The sequence below is a fragment of the Leptodactylus fuscus genome, chromosome 11 (genome assembly GCF_031893055.1).
Source record: "Leptodactylus fuscus isolate aLepFus1 chromosome 11, aLepFus1.hap2, whole genome shotgun sequence".
NCBI lineage: Eukaryota > Metazoa > Chordata > Amphibia > Anura > Leptodactylidae > Leptodactylus > Leptodactylus fuscus.
This window is the reverse complement of record NC_134275.1, coordinates 57,438,986-57,457,892: the sequence shown is the minus strand read 5'-3', so window position 1 is coordinate 57,457,892 and position 18,907 is coordinate 57,438,986. Positions and strand designations below refer to the sequence as shown.

Genomic DNA, 18,907 nt, shown 5'->3' with positions numbered 1-18,907 from the left:
AATGGTCTTCAATGTCTAATACGTCTTAGAAATCAAATCCAGATCTTTAAGGGTCTCAGGATATTTATTAGTTGAGGTGTTTGATACATTTATCATCAAGCAGCACCAACATTAGGATATGTAATGGTTATTGACTTATTTATTCTTGATGTTATTTTTATATCATGTGGGTGACATCTTGGAGCTTAGGACCAGTTTCGAGTAACAGAATTTTCTCTTTCCGTTGGTCGTATAAGAATGAATTACAGAGGTTGTCTAGGAATTGGACAAATCACAGAGGGGTTCAGAGGAAGGTGAAAACTTAAAAATCATAATAACCTGTCCCCGGCGCTCCAGCATCCGCTAACACTGTCTGTTCGGCCGTGTCTTCGCCACCATAAGTCCGGAACTGCACATGCTCACTGGCTTCATCTGGGATGGCTGGAAAGGACCTGATGTCATCAGTGACTCGAGAGTATGACTTTTTTGGTAATGTTTCACCTTCCCCGACCTCCTCTGTGATTTGTCCAATTTCTGGATCACCTCTTCAAGGGAGGACTTTATAAATAATAGTAGTAAATGTATTATTACTAGATGGATACATGGCGACATTATTTAGAATATACACGTACTATAGTGTAGTGGTATATTATTATTATTTCTCTATACTATTGCAGCTCACCAGCCCATGAATGTCAGAGTTGAAGTTTTGCAGCAGCTGTAGAGATCTCCGATCTCTGGAATAATAACCCTCCATGCACATTAGTCTTAAGAATAAGGACATGCAGATTTCCTTGAGGGTCTTAAATTTTGATCAAATTATAGGACGAGGTTTAAATAAAAATGCAGAAATTGTATCAGAGGCAAGAGACAGAGAGAAAATATGCAGCGAGCGGCTCTCTCCTTTCATGGTTCTCCTCTTCAGGCTAAATGTCACCATACACAGAAAAATAAAATCTTTAAGATGCAGATTCAGACAATTAACCAAATCAATGAATGTAATTAATGGAGTGCGATTCCTGCATCATCATCTTCTGTAGACTGCTGGACTGAGATATCTGTAACACTAAAGTCTCCCCTGTAAATAATATCACACTGCTGGTTTATGAGACTCCCCACTTTCTGCGTTTATTGTTCCAATATAACAGATCGCCTGTAGTGTTAACTGTATCAGCATAAAACTAATTACATCCCTGTCATTAAATATTCCATTACTGCGAGATATACTTATAATTATTCACTTATTGTAACATTACCATGAAGGAAAAGCAAGAGACTGTCCTGAATCACACAAAGCAGAATACACTGTAAGTACCTTCTAGTAGTTATACTGATATTGGATATTATTGTACACGTATACTGTACATACATATACTGTATACATTACATGACTTCTCTGTACTGATCCTGAGTTACATCCTGTATTATACTCCAGAGCTGCGCTCACTATTCTGCTGGTACAGTCACTGTGTACATACATTACATTACTTATCCTGTACTGATCCTGAGTTACATCCTGTATTATACTCCAGAGCTGCACTCACTATTCTGCTGATGTAGTCACTGTGTACATACATTACATTACTTATCCTGTACTGATCCTGAGTTACATCCTGTATTATACTCCAGAGCTGCACTCACTATTCTGCTGGTACAGTCACTGTGTACATACATTACATTACTTATCCTATACAGATCCTGAGTTACATCCAGTATTATACCCCAGAGCTGCACTCACTATTCTGCTGATGTAGTCACTGTGTACATACATTACATTACTTATCCTGTACTGATCCTGAGTTATATCCTGTATTATACTCCAGAGCTGCGCTCACTATTCTGCTGGTACAGTCACTGTGTACATATATTACATTACTTATCCTGTACGATCCTGAGTTACATCCTGTGTTATACTCCAGAGCTGCTCTCACTATTCTGCTGGTGCAGTCACTGTGTACATACATTACATTACTTATCCTGTACTGATCCTGAGTTACATCCTGTATTATACTCCAGAGCTGCGCTCACTATTCTGCTGGTACAGTCACTGTGTACATACATTACATTACTTATCCTGTACTCATCCTGAGTTACATCCTGTATTATACTCCAGAGTTGCACTCACTATTCTGCTGGTGCAGTCACTGTGTACATACATTACATTACTTATCCTGTACTGATCCTGAGTTACATCCTGTATTATACACCAGAGCAGCGCTCACTATTCTGCTGGTACAGTCAATGTGTACATACATTACTTACCCCGTACTGATCCTGAGTTACATCCTGTATTATACTCCAGAGCTGTATTCACTATTCTGCTGGTGCAGTCACTGTGTACATACATTACATTACTTATCCTGTAGTGATCCTGAGTTACATCCTGGATTATACTCCAGAGCTGCGCTCACTATTCTGCAGGTACAGTCACTGTATACATACGTTACATTACTTATCCTGTACTGATCCTGAGTTACATCCAGTATTATACCTCAGAGCTGCGCTCACTATTCTGCTGGTACAGTCACTGTGTACATAGATTACATTACTTATCCTGTACTGATCCTGAGTTACATTCACAATTGATGGTGCAGTATCAGTAGATATATATACCGGTACATACTATATATGTCAGTATATTCTTATATATACTTTCTGGCATGCTCTCTCTCTCTGTACACTCTGTATAGCAGTCGCCCCGTGCTTTCTACAGTATATCTCTTCTCCTTTACACTAAGGAGGAGGTGCTGTCATGGAATTGCTGCATCCTTGGGGGTGGCGCACAATGTCTGCTTACATATGTAGCCAAGCCCACAGCATAGTAGTGGCCAGGATGCAGGACCCAGCAGATGGCGCTCGGAAGGTGGACTTGGGAGGTGGGAGGTGGGACTTGGGAGCTGGTGAGCGAATTTTGCCCTGCCGTGGTAGAAGGTAGAAGGGCACTTGTCCGGGACGGTTGGGAGCTATGGTATGTCTATTCTCCATCTCTGTGACGTCAGTGACATAATCTATTGCTGGAAGCGCTGACTGTAACTAGGGCTTATTTTTGGAGAAACAGGGTATTAACCCATATTCTCTTTCTTCCTCATTCTGCTCATACATAGAACTTCACCTTTGTACAATGTGTTACGTGGCAATTACAATTCTAATACAATCACAAATAAAGCAGCTTCTTCTTCTTCCTCTTCTCTGATTATCTCCCCTATAATTTAGTTTCTGGGGACAATTGATCGGCATTGACTTCCCATATCTGTGGATTTGTCTGGTGCTTCTGGCTGTGTACAGATGATCTCCTTACAATGTAGAGGCTTTATCTTTACTGTCCGGACTGTCTTCACCCCAGCACGACAAGGACTTCACAGCACAAGCAGAGCCGGCAATAAACCACCGATTACGTGTTTATTTGTCTCCCCTCCCGCGTAGAGAGAATTAGTCATTTGTCTATAATATAATCCCCTCCCCCATTATCGCCCATTGTTAAAATAACAGACAATGAGCCAGAAGGATTTTTCGTTCCATCTTCCTTGTAAATGTTGTAAGCTTTTATGTTCCATTGCTGAGGACTCGGCTATTAGTCCCAGCACATTGTATGAGATTTTACTTGGCAGAGATGAGCGAGTCTTGTATCACGAGCGTCTGCGCTGAATATAGAATAACGCAGAGCCAAGAGGAGGAGGAGGAGGAACTCGCTATTAATATGGAGCTCAGGTACAGTTCATGTAAAACTACATAGCTGGCAGCTTCAGAGGACACTGGGTAAGCAGGGGTTGTATATAGGAAGGGGTATGGTATACAGTAGCACCCCTACCTGCAGGATGTTCACCCCATCACACCCTCCCCCGATGATCTCTTATACCTTGTGCCAGGAACAGGGTTATGAAGAAGAGGAACCTAAAAAGGTTTCTGGAATTAGCTGGTCTTTTTTTACCCCAGTATCACCTGCATGGTTTGCCACAGATGAAGACAACACATGCCTTTAATATTCATGAGGCTGAGGTTTAGCTCACAGATTTTCAGATACAATCGAGCCATACTCAGCTATGAGAAGTATTTGGTCAAGACAAGTTGTCTGCCAAGGACAAAACAAAAATTTTCCAACAAAAATTGTGGAAATCAATAGCAAAAGGAATATCTTTTCAGGAAAAAAAATGCTTCTTTCTCCACTCCAGTTTTTATTCCACTTTTTCTCACTCCTTCCTAAGTGGTCACTGCTCTTCTGATTGATGGCCTTGTAACCAATGAGCATTTCCATCAGCAGTGATGGAAACTCTCATTGAAGGCCAATTTTACACAGTTCAATCACATTAATGTTACCACCTGTCAAAATCCAGAATAACCACCTTTGGTAGAGCGGACCGCTGCAAGACGTGCAGGAAGAGAGGGGATGTTGTGGTGATGATCACTGGGATGTTGAGCCATGCCAACTCCCGTGCCATGGCCAGCTGTGCTAGGTTACGCGGTTGAGCATCTATGGCGCGAACAACCCGATCGAGGTGGTCCCACAGATTCTCGATTGGGTTCAAGTCTGGGGAATTTGCTGACCAAGGGAGTAGGGTAAATTCATCCTGGTGCTCCTCGAACCACGCACGTACACTGCGAGCTTTATGACACGTCGCATTGTCCTGCTGGTAGATGCCATCATCCTGAGGAAAAAACAATTAGCATGTAGGGGTGACCATGGTCCGCAAAGATAGATGCATACTTGTTTTGATCCATCGTGACATCCACAATGCTGAGTGCACTCAGATGGCTGATGACACGCGCCTTCTGCGATTGGTTACTTAACGTTGACGTCAAAAGTAGGCGGTGGCCACATTAATAGGACTGGACTGTGTAATTGCCAATCTATGTTCCTGCCCACTTCTGCTTCTGCTTTGGCACCAGGGGGCGCCGCACAACTGAAGCAAATAACATTGGCTCAACAAACACCACGGATGCTGAGCAACGTTGGAACATCACGATGTCCTACTTTTGGTCATCTGGACGCAGTAAGCAGAAGCAGGATGGAGCCAAAGTGAAGGGTGACCTGGACAAGAGCAAGAATTAAGAATAAATGTCACCAATTACCTGTTGGAATAAACCAATAGGGACTTTCATACTGTAGAAGACTGTAGAAGACGAAGAAATGGGCAGTGCACTGTGTTGAAGTCAGTGGCGATCAATAAAAGGGGTAATATATTGTATGGAGATCAAAAAAGGAAGCAATATACTGTGCATGCATAACATACACCCCACGGAAAACCTTATATATGCCCTTGAATTACTTCTCTATAGTATCTCAGGCAGTAAGACTTAGAACGCAGAATCTCCTGTCGTCCCCATGAGCAGTGTATGGGAGACAATATATCACCTAGTCTCCAGTCACCAGTAAAGATAGTCTGCAGAATACAAGTTATATAATAGTCAATAATAGTTTTGCTCCTCCTGTATACACATGGTGGTTTATCATGAAAAGTTCCCCATAATTTAATATGTCCTGCAATCTACGTCAAATTGGATTAATCCCCTTCATATTAAGCTCTGCTTTTCAAAAATAAAATTTTTTGGATGTCCCATCTTTCTCAGTTCAGTGTGCCCACTACAATGTCTCCAGCCATCCTCGTCCTGATAAGCTGCTCCTTCATGACTTCTCTCCATCCCGTTATCACTATGAGTAGAAATCATTCATGTAAAATTCTTTTTGGTTTTCAGAAGGCACGAAATATCAGATGTAGCGCACGGTTACATTCCAAGGCCGCCCCATTCTATTCCCCTGGGATTCATTCTATTGTAGATTTGGCCTATGAGTCATTGGAAACACAAATACATGTCCCCGGTTGATGCGAGTGCTAGTAAACAGATATGAATTTGCAATTCATATTTATCCTGTAAGAATGAAAGGTTACAAAAAAGAGAAATCACTTCTCATCTTCTGCCTTTCCAGACAAGCAAAATGTGTTTATACATTAAAGGTGTCGGTAATTACTGAAGCTTTTCACCCAAATACATCTGATCGTCTTACAATGTTTGTTCAGAGGATGAGAAAGGCGTCTTGTCTTCCCTGTCACCAGCTCAGTTCATGTAGGTGCAGCACAGAAACACGTGTCAGGCTCGCCCCCACATCACATCAGCACATGAAGTCCTGAGCAAGAACACACATAACAGAAGATACTGCAAAGCCTTGGATAGGAAAACCGGGCGCCTCATCTATTACTATAAGTATGGGCAAACTACAGGAGCCATGGATAAGGAATGGGGAAATGTCTACAGTCAGTAGAAAAAGGAAGAACAAAACTACTATGTACAATAAAACAACAACTATTATAGTGTCCCCAAGTACAAGAAGAAATCTCCTATGTAAAAGAATATAACTACTTTAATACTGCCCCCTATGTACAAGAATATAACTACTATAATACTGCTCCTATATACAAGAATATACCTACTATAATACTGATCCTATATACAAGAATATAACTACTATAATACTGCCCCCTATGTACAAGAATATAACTACTATAATACTGCTCCTATATACAAGAATATAACTACTATAATACTGCTCCTATATACAAGAATATAACTACTATAATGCTGTTCCTATGTACAAGAATATAACTACTATAATACTGCTCCTATGTACAAGAATATAACTACTATAATACTACCTCCTATGTACAAGAATATAACTACTATAATGCTGCTCCTATGTACAAGAATATAACTACTATAATACTGCCCCCTATGTACAAGAATATAACTACTATAATGCTGTTCCTATGTACAAGAATATAACTACTATAATACTGCTCCTATGTACAAGGATATAACTACTATTATACTGCTCCTATGTACAAGAATATAACTACTATAATACTACCTCCTATATACAAGAATATAACTACTATAATACTGCTCCTATATACAAGAATATAACTACTATAATACTGCTCCTATGTACAAGGATATAACTACTATAATACTACTCCTATGTACAAGAATATAACTACTATAATACTGCTCCTATGTACAAGGATATAACTACTATAATACTACTCCTATGTACAAGAATATAACTACTATAATACTGCTCCTATGTACAAGGATATAACTACTATAATACTGCTCCTATGTACAAGGATATAACTACTATAATACTACTCCTATGTACAAGAATATAACTACTATAATACTGCTCCTATGTACAAGGATATAACTACTATAATACTGTCTCTTATGTACAAGAATATAACTACTATAATACTGCTCCTATGTACAAGAATATAACTACTATAATACTGCCCCCTATGTACAAGAATATAACTACTATAATTCTACCTCCTATGTACAAGAATATAACTACTATAATACTACTCCTATGTACAAGAATATAACTACTATAATACTACTCCTATGTACAAGAATATAACTACTATAATACTGCTCCTATGTACAAGGATATAACTACTATAATACTGCTCCTATGTACAAGGATATAACTACTATAATACTACTCCTATGTACAAGAATATAACTACTATAATACTGCTCCTATGTACAAGGATATAACTACTATAATACTGTCTCTTATGTACAAGAATATAACTACTATAATACTGCTCCTATGTACAAGAATATAACTACTATAATTCTACCTCCTATGTACAAGAATATAACTACTATAATACTACTCCTATGTACAAGAATATAACTACTATAATACTACTCCTATGTACAAGAATATAACTACTATAATACTGCTCCTATGTACAAGAATATAACTACTATAATACTGCCCCCTATGTACAAGAATATAACTACTATAATTCTACCTCCTATGTACAAGAATATAACTACTATAATACTACTCCTATGTACAAGAATATAACTACTATAATACTACTCCTATGTACAAGAATATAACTACTATAATACTGCTACTATGTACAACAATATTACTACCGGTACTTGGTTTTCTATCCTCGGTTCTCTTTTTGCTTCCTCAGAGAACTTTTCCTGAATATTTCTCTCATATATCACATGACGCCGCTCATTTAGTGGAGGAACCAGAAGTCGATATTAACACATTTTAGACTTATTGTAGGAAATTACTTAATAAGGTAAATGGCGCAGTAGGACGGCTGCAGGTGATGCTGTTCATATATGAGTAACCGTTCAGCTATAAATGTCTGGTGCAGCGGTGTCAGAGGAGCAGAGGAGATGTAAATGAGCGACTATTTTTACATTTCTTCTACATAAATTCTACCTACGAGGAGCCGCTAGTCGCACATCTAATAGCATGTGGCAGAAAATGGAACCAGGAAAAATCAAGGTAGATTGAATTTATTTCCTTGCATAGTGAGTGGCGAAACAGCGTGAATATAAAATGGGAATAAAACGTTCATCACGCTGGCCTGTCATCTGTTCTGCTGCTTTTGTACTTAGTTGTAGATGACAGATGCGAATAAGACTGATGGCAAAGCTGTCACAATGAGCTGTTAGTAGGGAGGATAACAGGTAGAGCATTTTTCTGCTGGCTATTGGAAACAGTCAGCAAGCTTGTGAAGACATAACCTAGCTAAACTACTATAATGGACCCTTGGGAGGCAGTTGGAGTATATAGAGCCTTGTGTATAGACTGCAATTTCCAGAATTTAGCCCATCAGATCAAGCTCTGTTCAGACACTGAACCAGCAGGGGACGCCAGGAGTTCTCACTTCCGAAATCTGCAGCATCTCCAATGCAGATTTTACAACATATACTACGAAAGATGAATGGCTAAGGCTATGTTCACACTAATGCTCGGTGGCTGTTCGGGGATTCCATCCCCCATTCCGCTTGTAAATATGGAGAGAAAAGTCCTGCAAGCCGAGTCCGCAGGTTTCTACGGGTAACTATATTTTACGTGTATTAGGTTTCTATTTTTCGAGTCCCTAAGCAGACCTGAAGAACGGAAACCTAGCGTGAGTTGTTGCAATAAGCTGATTTAGGCTAAGGCCCAAAGAGGAGTTTCGCAGCAAAAAAGCGCTGTGGGAAAAGACATGGCGGCAATGCTGCACAGTTTATCCTGCAGCATTTAGACAGAAAGTTTATGGCGTTTTTCTCTGTGGACTTTGTGTTGCAGTTATACCTATGGGGAAACCACTGGCATGTCCGTAGGTATAATTGACATGTGATTTCCAAAACCGCGTGGGTTTTGGAAATTGCAGCATGTCCACAGAGCAGTTTTTACCGCAAAGTGGGCATGGGATTCGCTAGAATCTCATTCACTTTGCTCTAACTGTACAACGCCGTTATTTATACCACGGTGACTCTGCTAAACTGTGGCATTTATGCCACATGGGGCCCCAGCCTGACAGAGGTTAACAGATAGAGATTTCTCTTTGTGGTTATTGGAAACAGTCAGCAAACTTGTGAATAAGACATGAGTTAGCTAGACTACTATAGGGCCTTTGGTGGGGGCAGTTGTGTTCTTCTCCAACAGATCATAAGAACAAGCTCTTTGCAGACTGTGAACAAGCAGGGAATGCTGGGAGATTTCAGCTCTGAAGCATCAGAACTGCAGCTCTTACAGCACAGACTACAAATGGAGCTTCTATATGAATTGTTCTATGGCTTTGTTACAATGTATCAGGACAGATAACAACTATCAGCCTGGACAGCCTGGCTAAGGAGATAGATTTGTGCTGCTGCTTTGTTTAGCTCAACCAGCTTTTGGATCAGGATTCGGTCAGGATGGATTTTTAGCCTGTGTTACAATTTATTGACAGTAAGCAGAGGTCTTACAAATGATGAGGACTCTAATAGAAAGTTACAGAACTCTTTCTAATTACAAGGTCTACGCTTCAGTGTCTTAGGACTGGACGCCGGCCCTTTAAGGAGATTTTTTGTATTTTCCGCAGATTCTTTCAGGGCTTCTCATACATTGTTAATGACCTGAACTTTGCTGAATTTGCAGATTTCTTTCCTTTGATGTAAATTCCGCAGGTTTACATATTATATTAGTGTATAGGGCTTCTCCTGAGGCCGGGGCTAGGAATACGACCTCCAGCTTTATCACATCAATGCACAAACACATAGTACACCAAATAAATATTTATCGACACCGAGCCATCAATCCAGTGAAAAAGCAATGCGGCAGCAAAAAAGGAGCGCGGCCGCTTAAAGACACGGTGGCAAAGTAATTAGTGGACTGCAAAGCATGCTCTGCGCTCATTACATGGCCTTAAGGTGATCTATTAGGAGGAGGACGCCTTCCCCCTGTAATAACAAGACATCGAATGTTTCTTCTCCACATTATTACTTCTGTATGAAGGCTCAGCACCGGGAGTCTTACACCGTGACCCAGAGGAAGGAGGACAGAGTGCCTCTTATTTAACACAATAATCCGTTATACCCATGGTCCGGCTTCTCGGGCTGCTAAATAATTGATTGATCGCCCCAATTGATTTTAGGTTTCCAATTTCAGACATGATGATGTTGCCTGCGGCCGATCGTTTTCTAGACCGCTCGCCCAGTTAAGCCGGTGGCGGGCTGAATGCAGACTTTAATGTAAATGACCACTTTTGTAAATTACGGGCAAGAACTCTGTGCGGTCTGGATGGAAGGAAATGAGGAGAAGCTCTAGACATTTTTCTCCAGAGTAATTGGTCTGAAAATACATTGTAGGTAGCAAAAACCTTAGTGAGACCTTTACGCATAAAAACATAACCCTGTGTGCTACATGTATCGTCACTGTACTGTGGTCTTTAGGATCCCCTTACTCATCAGACTCCTCTGCACCCCATATCACTCACCCTTGGGATATCCACCGAGAGTGTAACTCTATAGGGAAAACTAGCAAACATGTCTTCTATATCTTTATATAGTACCATTACTTCTGTTAATACATTTCTGCATGGTATGTCGCAACTTTCATTGACTTGAAAAAGTTGCCGTCATCTCATTATTTTCCCATAAATTAATAGTAGAAGTGTTGAGAACAAACTTTGTCATATATGATCCTACAGAAAAATGCTTCTTTCTCCACTTATCAGACTCCTTTACTGCTCCTCCTACACAGAATATTTGCAAATAGTTCAGAGGGTCAGAGAAGAGACATTAACTACATTGGGTGGTCAGGTTACATTCTGTGCATAGAAGTCTATGGAAAGTGAAGTGGAGAAGCTGCAGAGTATGGTAACATAGGCAGAGACAGAGCTGAAGGCTCTAGTAAAGCTTCATAGTGATGGGTTAGCAGTTAACCTATTCAGTCCTGCTCTATAATGACCTTCATGCTGCTGCTTCTGAGTGAGTTTTATGGAGCAGAATCTCCTGTTTTTCCCCATGTACCGTCTATGAGAGACATCATAGTAGGGAGTCTCTAGCAACCAGCTCAGAGAAAACGGAGACAGAGATAAGTTGCTAAAAATGCAAAATAGAAGTCATATAATCGCCAGATATAGCCAGAACGTTAGGCACAATTTAGTGGAGCAAACAGGATCTAGGAATGTAAGTTTGTAGAATTTTAGCAATGGTGGAAGCAGGAAGCATTGCGATTACACATAGTTTGAAAAACTCTTCTTGCTTTCAAGTACTTAGCCATGTTCCAGTTTAGAGATTTAGAATGGTATCTGGCTAGAACACTGGTTTTTGGTGAGATATGGACAACCTTCTGCCATTTCAGTTAGGGTTTTAGTGCATGGCCCTTTTTCAGGCTAAAACATGCTCAGATTTGCCAGTTTGTTGCAGAAAATTCAGGACAGTTGTCAAGTAACTGTTCAATGAATATCACTATTATTGTTTACCTCTGCCTGAACATCTTGTGTTCTATACTAACTCATATAGTGATACAATGTATCAGTGCAGGCAAAGTGTAACAAAATCCCAGGACAGGAGAGAGCTTAAAGCTTCTGATCTACTTAGCTCACAGAGGATTGCCTGGACTCTACACAACTGTAACAAGTGCTCAGCTGTAAGAAGGCTTAGACCCGGTTCACATCTGCTTTCAGGTCTTTGCACATAACATGGGGAGAAAGAAGTGCTGCTTGCAGGATTTTTCTCTCTGCATGTTTCATACAGAAACTACACGGACCCCATTATAGTCTATGGCAACCGCGGGTTTCCTTTAGATAACCGCTTTTTGATGCGTATTGGTTTCTGTTCGTGGGGTCCCCAAGCTGACTCCCCAAATGGAAACCCGAACGTAGAACGTGGATGTGAACGGGGCCTTAGGTTTGGATATACCGTATTCAGAGACTACGAGCAGTGACGTTTCCAATGGTGAGGAATTGAAACACAAAGTCCCTTAGAAATTTGCAGATCTTCATTTCCACAAGACAGGGTGAGCCTCCACGATTAAGGTCACAGATATCCAGAATGTAATGAGTGGAAACAATTCCAGTCCATTTGCGGCAGATATTACTCAATCTGGAAAATCCAATTAAAAAGTGAAACTTCCAGAGACGATGATTTCCTTCTTGCCTGTGACCCGATTACATTGTAATTTGCACTTTTAATAGCAATCAATGGAAATGATAAATCTGCACGGTGGATGACTCTGCCGCCCCTGGATCATGATGACCATGTAACATGTTGTATGTTTGGGTTCCGCAGACTTCCAGTGACAAGTGGCTCCCCCAATAGAATGAACGCCACTGGTTCTGATGAATACTTTCAAAGCTTGAACCATGCAGAGCAAACCTTCCGCAAGATGGAGAGCTATCTCCAGCAGAAGCAGCTGTGCGACGTCCTCCTGATCGCCGGAAACTACAAAATCCCAGCACACAGGTAGGAAACCATTTTACAATGACATGCTATGTACAACAGGGCAATAATCTGGACAAAGAGGTACAGAATTAGGCACAGCTGACGCCTGGTACCATATAATACACCAGCAAGGTTGTAATTGGCATTGGCTAGATAGATCTTGTTGTCCTAAAGCTGCAAGTTACTACTCCTCGAGCACTCGTGATAACACAGCATCTTAATATGTAGCTTTCCACTGTGTACAAATGTAGATATTTCTAGGGAGAACTCGTACGACACACTTACACTATTTGCATTATGTGGCTTCATATTTACAGTGCACTAAAGCAGCTGTTGTACACGCATATAGAGCACTATGCTTTGGAATGAATGTTTGGTATCTGTAAGTTGTCAGGGAAGCAAAGCAAAGGAAATGCTGCAGGTCACATGACTCAGACGATTTAGGTTTTTAGAAGTCTTTGGAGAGGGGTGGGGGAAGAATGAGCAGGAAGTGCAGGAGATAAGAGAAGTAACCTTGGATTAGACTAATGCTGGAGCTGAATAGAAACTTTCTATCACAACCAAAGCACTTTCCTCATATTAGTACTTCCCTGTATATGTTGTATGTAGGGTTGAGCAATCGGGAAAAATCGGATCCCAATCGGCGATCGAGCAAATTTTCACGATCGCGATGATCATAAATTGGATTTTAAAAACGATCCTGAAATATCAAGATCGGCTTAACCCTAATCAACTGATAATATAGAGTAGGGATGAGTGATCGGGAAAGATCGGATCCTGATCAGCAATCGAGCAAATTTCACGATAGCGAGGAAAATGATCGAAAATCGGATTTTAAAAGCAATCCTGAAATCTCAAGATCGGCTCAACCCTAGTTGTGTGTGAGCCCAGGGCTATTTCTGAGACAGTTACAGAGCAGATATCATGTCATTGGCCAAACGTCTCCACTGAGACTCTTCTCAGACCCTCCAAACATGATTTTCCAGGGGGATCCTTGTGCTGCTGCTTAAATCTAGCATTTGAGGACTCCATTCATAAGCGTGAAGTTGTTAAAAAGTCTCATCCATGTCACTGGCAAGTCCCTAATATTAACCTTTGTGCATTTACTCAGCTTCTATCCTTCAAGCACGTTCTTACTTCTTCCTTTGAATTTCTGCCCTAGGTTGGTTCTCAGCGCTGTTTCAGACTATTTTGCTGCAATGTTCACTAATGACGTCCGAGAAGCTAAAGAAGAAGAGATAAAAATGGAAGGAGTGGACCCCGATGCCCTTAAAGCCCTTGTACACTATGCTTATACAGGTAATGAGCGCTGAGCTGGCTTATTCACATATCAGTTATCACTCAATTGTTCCATAGGTGGGGCAGACTGGCTACATGAGAGGGTTTACATTATATAGTATAGGAGGATACTTTGTTTCATTTGTGATGGATTTAAAAGGGTCTTACAGGACTTAAAGCATATGTCTACCTATTAAATAACCTTTCATAAATGAACAGTGTGGGCGAAAAGAAGAAACTTTGTAATATGTCTTATTAAAAAAATCGGTTTCCTTCGCCATTTAATGGGTTGACTTACTTTTTTGCATAGAAGTCTATGTAGAGGGGTGGGTGGAGGAGGCTCATGGAAAAGACCTATTCTACTACATTGTAAGTGAGGGATCTCTTCTAATATTGCTATGTTTTAAGATAGGATTCTACAGGTGCACATTATAAGGCAATTAATAGCCTCCTCCTCCCCTCTCCATAGACTTCTGTGTCTGATCTAGATACAGAGACTCACTTTCAATGAGAAAGAGGAGGAGGAGAGCAGCCTAATAATTGGAGAAGGAAACCAATTTCTTTAATAAAGAAATATCAGAAAGTTCTTTATTTTCACCTGTGCAATTAATTTATATAAAGTGGTTTTATAATTGGAGGTGCCCTTTAAATATAGTTATGGTATCCCTAAGATAAGATGGCAATATGAGATTAGTGGAGGATCAACACCTAGAACCCTAGCCAATCGGGCTGAGGTGTTAGGACAAATGCTGTGACCTCTTTGCTCCTTACCAAGTGCAGTGCCGTACTAAGTATAGTGGCTGTGCTTGGTATTGCAGCACAGCCCCATGAAATGGAATGGGACTGAGCTGCAAACAGGCCAAGTGACCGATAACCAAGAAATCGCCATCCTGATCGTGGGAAAGTCAGGTGGAAGGGATGACTTATCTTAAGAAAAGTCCATCAACATTCAAATCCCTTTAAAGAGACTTGTCAGCAATTATCAAGTTAGGATTTCTGGATAGTTCCCTTTAATGTCCATTCCAAGTAGAATCTGTATATACAGTATGAAAGAAGAAAAGGAAGAACATAGAGACTCATAAAAAGACACAGGAGACATGACACGAGACAGAGCGCGCCTCGTCTGCTGTTTTTGAATTAAAAATATCTCTTCCCATTGCCGACATCAAAGATTCCATTCAGGATCTCCCCGGGACTGAACCTTTGTGGATTTGTATCAGTAGAAAGGACTCAGATTAAACAAACGGCCGCAGGAAATCAAGACGAGGCTCAAAGCGCCAGCCAAAAAAAAAAAATCACAGGAGACAATCGCCCCAGGTTGTGATAATGAGGCCCCAAAAACCAAGGCTGCGAGAACGTGATGTAGAACTCGCAGCTTCAGCTTAGAGTATTCAGTGCGCTCATAGATTTACCCGCAACCCCCACCACATCCCAACACGATCAATAACCACGAATTGTACGGTCCCCAAGGAAGAGAAATCACAAGCAAATCTAAATTCTTCACTGTTCTACACGGTAAGGACACAACCGCTCATCAGAACATATGTGAACCCTTTGGACTTCCCTGAATTTTTGCGTTGAGAAATGTGAGCCGCAATATCATCTCTCAATGCCAGAAAACTGGTGTAAAGGGATTGATAAAGTCCCCCCAATATATCTAAACTAATAACCCTCACACAGTTGTAATGTTCAAGTCTATTATTAAGGATAGTGAGTACAAATCTACAGTGTGGAGAGGAAATGTAAGTGAACCCCTGTCAACGACTTCTCCAATAGCGGAGGATAAGGCATCAATATCAAATATAGCCTCCAGCTCAGAAAACTAGAGTTGATTCTAATACCAGATTCGAATACCTCGCTGCATAGGAATGAATGGAAGCGGACGAACACCAAGGGGCTAAAATCGTCCTGTGATGGCCGTTACCAAAACCTCTGTCACTGGGCCACTTGTCAAGTTAGTGTGAATATGGCTCTAGATATTAAAGGGATTCTACCATTAAACCCCTTTTATTTTGTAGATAAGACGTCGGAATAGACTTTAGAAAGGCTATTAGTCTCTTACCTTTAGATGTGATCTCTGCCGCGCCGTTCCTTAGAAATACCGTTTTTTACCGATATGCAAATTAGTTCTCTCACAGCGATGGGGGCAGGCTCCAGCGCTGGAAATGCGATGGGGACGTCCCCATTGCTGCTCGAAAACAGGCTCCAGCGACGCCACTATCTTCTGCTGGATCCTCCCCTTCTTTCTTTGACTTTCTTCGGCATCACCTCCAACGCCTGCGCAGATGGCTCTGCCAGTGAGACACTAGTAGAGCCGACTGCGCATGTGCGCAATTGTGACGTCAGAACTATGGCCACGGGCATGCGCACTCGGCTCCCAGACAGGTTTGCTGGAAGCAGCTGCTGCTAAAGCGAGACCTATAGGTTATTAACTCATTAACCGTCATGATGCCCAATTGGGGATCGGGTACTTTAACCCATCTATGAATGCCATCAGTCATTGAGGGACAGAAACAGGACATTCATGTGCTGCAACAGGATGTCGCTCATGATAGGAAACCTAAACTGATCACGTGCATGCATTGCCTTGCGCACACAAGGTTATTTTCACGGAGCAGTTCCCAAATGATTGAATTTTTTTTTTTTTTTTTTTTACCAGTTAATGGGTTAAAGTCAAGGGTTCACTTACTTTTTCCTTCCAGTGTATGTATACTCACTATGTTCAATAATAGACATGAATGGTGCAACTGTCCAGGTGTTATAAGTTTAGTTACATTGTGTTTCTCCAGGATTGTGACTTAGATACATCACGTCACCCTCAATCCTATGCGGCACCTTTATTTGCAGACCTATGTAACACCGCACAAAGCAGCTGCTACAAGATGGAGTTTGGTTTCTTCAGCGTTGTCCTCCTTTAACCTTTACAAGCAATACACATTTCCTGTTCTTTTCTTGGATCCACAATAAAACCGATAACCGTGATCAGTACAGCAACGTTTCCTCCCCACCATTTTCTATCCCAGTTAAGTGTTTAATTCCCCTGGGTAGACTCGGAAAGGCTTCCTTCTATCCGCTGAGACCCCACAGGACAACTCTCACCTTCTGGAGACTTCACACATTTCCTCTCCTGTGATAAAAAGCTTTTCTTACACCTAGAAATTATTACTTCTTGTTCTCAACACTCAACTGATGGAGAGGAAGACGGAAAGAAACCCACAGGAAGAGGTCAAAGGAAGGACAGAAGGAAACGGCAACAATGATCCAAAAGTGTAACGATAGTATAATAAGAATAATCCCAAAACAATCATTTCCAGCATGGAGTGGATTCCATAATAATACAATATCTGTTTCAAAATTCTTATGTAACCAAATCGTATCCATACATAATACAGCAAAATAAAAATTGCAATAATTTAATGTAAACAATCTGATTTAATACATAATAATATAAAATATAGGAAAAGAAAAACCTTAAAATGTAACACAATAATAATAATAATAATAATAATAATAATAATAATAATAATAATAATAATTTGTATATACATACCATATAACAACAATCTTATAACCATATAATAACAACAATATACAATATGTAAAATAAAGTATAACCACACACTCAGGGTCACAGGAAACCCCAGGACCTGATTTCCATATAAATCCACTTTTACACACAAGACAGACTAAAACATTGAAGTATTTCAGGAGGTGAAGACCCTTAATCTGCGGATATAATGGAAGACGCCTGATTATTTCTCTTACAAGTTACTCAATGCCGCCAGATGTGGAGGCCGAGTGCGTGCGGCATTCATCTGTCACTCAGCGCCGGCCACGGCCTTTTATATAGATTGCATCTGTGAATTAGAATGTATAGGATGGAAGAAACCTATTGACCAGCACAGGAAGTGGCGAATCTCCGAAGAGAGTAAGAAATGATCTGTCCTGAATGTTGGGTTACAATGTGATGTAAAGGAAGTCACTAAACCAATGTATATTCATGAGCAGCATCTACACTGCACACAAGGGCATCAGCACCTCTATTCTGTCTAATAACTCTATCCCAAATAATGTAGAAAGAAATCTCAACATCATACATCAAGTATTGTAATGTAATGCATGTACACAGTGACTGCACCAGCAGAATAGTGACTGCAGCTCTGGAGTATAATACAGGATATAACTCAGAATCAGTACAGGATAAGTAATGTAATGTATGTACACAGTGACTGTACCAGCAGAATAGTGAGCGCAGCTCTGGAATATAATACAGGATGTAACTCAGGATCAGTAATGTAATGTATGTACACAGTGACTGCACCAGCAAAATAGTGATTGCAGCTCTGGAGTATAATACAGGATGTAACTCAGGATCAGTACAGGATAAATAATGTAATGTATGTACACAGTGACTGCACCAGCAGAATAGTGAGCGCAGCTCTGGAGTATGATACAGGATGTAACTCAGGATCAGTACAGGATAAGTAATGTAATGTATGTACACAGTGACTGCACCAGCAGAATAGTGAGCGCAGCTCTGGAGTATGATACAGGATGTAACTCAGAATCAGTACAGGATAAGTAATGTAATGTATGTACACAGTGACTGTACCAGCAGAATAGTGAGCGCAGCTCTGGAATATAATACAGGATGTAACTCAGGATCAGTAATGTAATGTATGTACACAGTGACTGCACCAGCAAAATAGTGATTGCAGCTCTGGAGTATAATACAGGATGTAACTCAGCATCAGTACAGGATAAGTAATGTAATGTATGTACACAGTGACTGCACCAGCAGAATAGTGAGCGCAGCTCTGGAGTATGATACAGGATGTAACTCAGGATCAGTACAGGATAAGTAATGTAATGTATGTACACAGTGACTGCACCAGCAGAATAGTGAGCGCAGCTCTGGAGTATG

The 18,907-nt window shown here is 40.7% G+C and overlaps 1 protein-coding gene across 1 annotated transcript in view; it reads left to right on the top strand.

Moving 5' to 3' along the window:
* Nucleotides 1–18,907, top strand: part of KLHL4 (kelch like family member 4) — a 94,367-nt gene that overhangs the window by 46,039 nt on the left and 29,421 nt on the right. Inside the window, exons 2-3 of the mRNA XM_075259257.1 lie at nt 12,553–12,726; nt 13,868–14,004. Coding sequence (XP_075115358.1) covers nt 12,553–12,726; nt 13,868–14,004 — 311 coding nt within the window. The remainder of the gene's footprint in view (nt 1–12,552; nt 12,727–13,867; nt 14,005–18,907) is intronic.